The following is a 4,729-nucleotide window of genomic DNA, read 5'->3' as shown; positions in this document are numbered from 1 at the left end:
ATTTGAACAGTCAATAGCAAATACTTAAAGTAATAATAAAACATACTTACAGTCACTGATTCAGAAGCGCCAGATTGTCATAGCAAAGCCGGAATTTACCCTTTTTTTTAAAGAAATAGCCTTTGTGCACAGCCAGCCTTGTACTCTTCTAGGTTAAAAAAAACTGTCGTCCATAAAATGCGTTGCACAAATTCGAACATCTGGGTTGTGCTGTTCTGTTGTAAATAAACCTTAACCAATGATTCCTAATTGCATCTATTTCCGGAAGGCCAAATAAAGTGCTTTTGCTTTCGCACTGAAACACACAGCGTCTCCCTGACATGGCTGCATCAACACTACTGCTGTTCCTGAAACCACGCCTTCTTTCTTTGCGTGCACATTTGGGTGGCATTATGCTAATATTTCAATATAGTGATGTAGATATGTGGGGGCGTGTTAGAACGAGCCGTTTTAGGTAGGCGTGGTTGATTCTTAACTTTTATAAAGAATATCTCTTTGGATTTGAGACTAGTCTTTGCAACTTTACAGATCTTCTTTATGCACCAAGAGCTTGTATCACTTCAGAGAGAAAGGAAAACTTGAAATCGCATCATATGACCCCTTTAATCAGACTTACATATGCCACGGCACCGGCGAAGGCTCCACCGCAGAGAACGACATAAAGGAAATTCTCACCGGAGCCGCCAGGAACTGACGACATGAGCCTCCGTGGAACTACTGCACAGAGAACAGAGGAGTAAGACCAAGATTTTGGATGTGTGCACATTATTAGTTGAGGCAACAATGTAAGATATACTTTCTCCCTCTCTCAGTTTCAAGATTGAATCAAGTTAATAGTTTAATATAACTTTGAAATATGTTTTATAATAATGTTTTAGTCAAAGTGTCTGACACAGATAGACTTTCATGGCAGTCAAACCAGAGCTGCTCTCTGCCCAGTAGGTCACTGCCTGATTGGATTCTGGGCAATGGTTTTAGGTACCTGTAAATATTCCTTTCAGCATTCATCTAGATATGCATTGTGTTATTTCCATAACTCAAAAATATGGTGAAGGTAATCTTAAGTGAACAGCATTTTACACTATGGATGTGAAGTACTAAGTGGACTCAAAATAAAATAGAAAATTCAGGTTTGTAACCCTCTATATACAAGTTTTACTGCAGCAGTTGTGTGTTTATTTAATGGTATACATATCAGTAAATTATTTCTCAGTACATAAAAAGAATTATGCATATGCATTATTTTGTCTGTTTTCTTACATAATCACCAATTATTTCATTTTATATTCTATGCTTCAATGACTATCAAAAACCTCTCCTTAGTGCTGACAGTTCCTTGTCCTAAAAAAAAGTTAGAGGGCAGGGAGCAACTTAAATTTAGAAAACCATCAGTGAAGTTTGATCATTCAGGACTGGAGGACAAAGATCATTCTGACACAAACTTTGTAGACTTTTTAAGGAGTAGATTCAATACTCTCATTAAGATAATCCAGTCACTCATGCCCAGCTAGAGTAAATAGGTTCTAGACACCTCTGTGTTATTTATACCAGCTAATCTGTTAATCTTTCCCAGGAGTCAAAGGGTGAACCAAACGGAAAGCGATACATGCTCGGTTAGACTACTAGGAACCAATGTAACTTTTTCAATGTCAGATGCTGATGACAATATCTAATTTATAATGAATAATAATAATAATAATAATTTATGCATTTAGCAGACGCTTTTATCCAAAGCGACTTACAGTGCATCCAGGCTATACATAGTTAGACTACTAGGAACCAATGTAACTTTTTCAATGTCAGATGCTGATGACAATATCTAATTTATAATGAATAATAATAATAATAATAATAATTTATGCATTTAGCAGACGCTTTTATCCAAAGCGACTTACAGTGCATCCAGGCTATACATTTTTTACCAGTATGTGTGTTCCCTGAGAATCGAACCCACAACCTTCTGCGCTGCTCTACCACTGAGCCACAGGAACGCAACACTTAATTTAGTTTGACAATAGCTGATATAATTCCTATATTTACATAATACCATTTAACAACCGCAAACAAGAGATAAATGAAAGTAAACTCATATTTCACACAATATTTACCAATAAAAAAAAAATTCACAATATGGCAGTAGTCTTAGTCTTATACTGACTTATACTAGTCTTATATTGTGGATGCAGCATAAAACAATGAATTAATGAATAAAACAATGTTTTTAGTTTTAGTTTGCACTTTGCAGTCAGTCATATTAATTTTATTCCACAAGTTTAAGTGTCCAATAATATTTTTTTACTTTAACAACTACATTAAAAGTTCACTATTTGCAACATAATTTACTCAACCTCATGTCTTCACAATATGGCAGTAGTCTTAGTCTTATACTGACTTATACTAGTCTTATACTGTGGATGCAGCATAAAACAATGAATTAATGAATAAAACAATGTTTTTAGTTTTAGTTTGCACTTTGCAGTCAGTCATATTAATTTTATTCCACAAGTTTAAGTGTCCAATAATATTTTTTTACTTTAACAACTACATTAAAAGTTCACTATTTGCAACATAATTTACTCAACCTCATGTCTGTTGAAACCCATAAACTTTTTAACCCAACTAACCAGCAAATCTCCTTCCGCAAAAAGATTTATCACAGCTTGATACTGGAACGGCTGAGCGAACAAGAATTACAACGAAAGGCTTTAAGCAAGTGGTATCTGACAAGTGTAGGCCTACCGTCCCATCCGCTCATGGCTATTTGAGGAGATATTTAGTGGACAGGTCAGGCGGTGTGATTATATCTATGCTTATTTCAACATTTTCATGTAATATTGTTATTAACTGCATTACAAACATCCTAACCTAGATTTTCACATACATTTAACCAATACAATCAAATTGGTTACTTTATGACAGATCCCCAGAGAAGTCAATGGCAAAAATGTGATACTAGTAACAATGGAATACTTACTAGTCATTATTGAAACAAGTACAAGTATCTAATACATAAGCAATAGTATATGTTTAAAACTAGTATTCAGACTGGAAAAAAATAATATAGCATTTACTGTGAAACTTTTCACTCCGAATTGCTAGAAAATTTCACAAATAATTACAAAGGAACAGCAAGTAACATTGAATTAAACATAATAATTAGGTAAAATTTTACATAGTCTTGCAAATCATACTCTAAAAATCTTTTAGCTTTATGTACAACTTTTAAAAAAATCAGTCAGTGTAATAATTATTAGTAGCATACCTAATGAAACAATTCTGATATATTTTAAAGGTACAAGTACCTAAAAAAATAATATTAGTACCTAACGGAATGGATACAAGTATCTAAAAAAATATGTACTAGTAGCATGAAAATAGAGTAAGATTTAAGGATTAAATGTAAACGGCTTGCCATACAGCAGCCATAGGTCCGCGCGCAGGCGTCTATAGCTCGACCACGTAACAACCACGTGAGCTGTACGTGGAAACATGCTATGGCACTCTTAGAGCACTGAAGGTCACAAATCAAGCAGAATACTTACACCATGATGCCAAATGTCAAATTTCAACTGACTCCCTATTACGCAATTTCGTGTTTCATAATCCATTTAGTGACGACCGGAATGAATTTGACAGAACAATCATTAATCTAATCAAGTTCAAGAGCCTACAACAAACTTTTCGCAATGTTTAAAATGCACACGAATGGTCAATGTTTTTTTTTTTTCCCCAATAATACATCTCTGCAAAATGATTATTAGTGCAGATCTGCAGTGCCCAAGATGGCTACATTTTTGTGTGCTTGGTGCCAGGCTGCTGTTTGAGATGTGTACATTGTGTTCCCTGCAAATGACAATGCCAACATGTGTTAGTATAGTAGGCGTGTAACTTCTGTCTGGCACTAAAAACGTATCTCGAAAGCCATTTAAAAATGTGGAGCACCAATAGGATCCGATGTTGAGACTGACCTTCATGTCCTCTTAACCCTAAACCACATGCCATCTGCCCAAATTTTTTTTAGTTTTTGTAAAATATGATACAGCTCGCTCAAGCACATTTTAATTGCAAGCGATAGTCGAAAAGCGTGAAATATCACAATTAAAGCCCAAAACGCACTGCAAATTACATGATTTACAGGCTAAATGAAACTTTACGAGACAGATACACTGGAGCTCACCATCTCTATTGAGCCGAGCGCGGTACAAGGACTGTCGCGCCAGAGGCCCACACCTCTGCCAGGCTGCTCTGCACGCAAACATCGTAAAAACTGCCACAGGAGGAAAGCAGCGTGCGAGACGAGTCCAATGGAGGCGCAATCAATGACTGAAAGTGCGGAGACAGTTGGAGGGGAGGAGTGAACATGAGGGGAGGAGAAAGCGCTTGTCTGAGTCCTCCCACTGCTGGGATTCCGTGGCACGCTACCAACCACATTGTTTGTTTAATTTATGCTACTTGCATTGCAAAACTATCTATATTTACTCAAATAGTCTTTTTAGCCACGCTTTATCGTGGCACCAGCAATAACAGAACATTTCCCTAATGTTATTGTATGGTTCTGTTTATTTTTATCCCAATTCTTACGTTCCACTAACATTCACAGCGGTGAGACAACTAATAAGAACCTATATAGAACATTTTCTAATAGTTGTTTTCTAGGGTTCATAACTGAATACTAACGTTACCAGAATTTTGCATGTTTTTTGTGTTACATGTCTAACTACTGTTAGCT

At 36.0% G+C, this 4,729-nt stretch overlaps 1 protein-coding gene across 6 annotated transcripts in view; it reads right to left on the bottom strand.

The window, feature by feature from the left end:
• Positions 1-4,397, bottom strand: part of mgarpa (mitochondria localized glutamic acid rich protein a) — a 15,678-nt gene extending 11,281 nt beyond the window's left edge. For 3 of the 6 annotated variants that reach the window (XM_016232312.1, XM_016232311.1, XM_016232313.1), the window contains exons 1-2: positions 4,178-4,397; positions 617-717 (exon numbers count right to left, since the gene is read on the bottom strand). In XM_016232312.1, the coding sequence (XP_016087798.1) occupies positions 617-717; positions 4,178-4,259 (183 nt within the window). In that variant the 5' untranslated portion in view covers positions 4,260-4,397. The remainder of the gene's footprint in view (positions 1-616; positions 718-4,177) is intronic. The other 3 variants (XM_016232315.1, XM_016232314.1, XM_016232318.1) reach the window with 2 other exon arrangements.
• Between the last annotated feature and the right edge of the window lie 332 nt (positions 4,398-4,729).

Source organism: Sinocyclocheilus grahami, unplaced genomic scaffold (genome assembly GCF_001515645.1).
Source record: "Sinocyclocheilus grahami isolate Dianchi unplaced genomic scaffold, SAMN03320097.WGS_v1.1 scaffold409.1, whole genome shotgun sequence".
NCBI lineage: Eukaryota > Metazoa > Chordata > Actinopteri > Cypriniformes > Cyprinidae > Sinocyclocheilus > Sinocyclocheilus grahami.
This window is presented reverse-complemented; position numbering and strand designations above follow the sequence as displayed.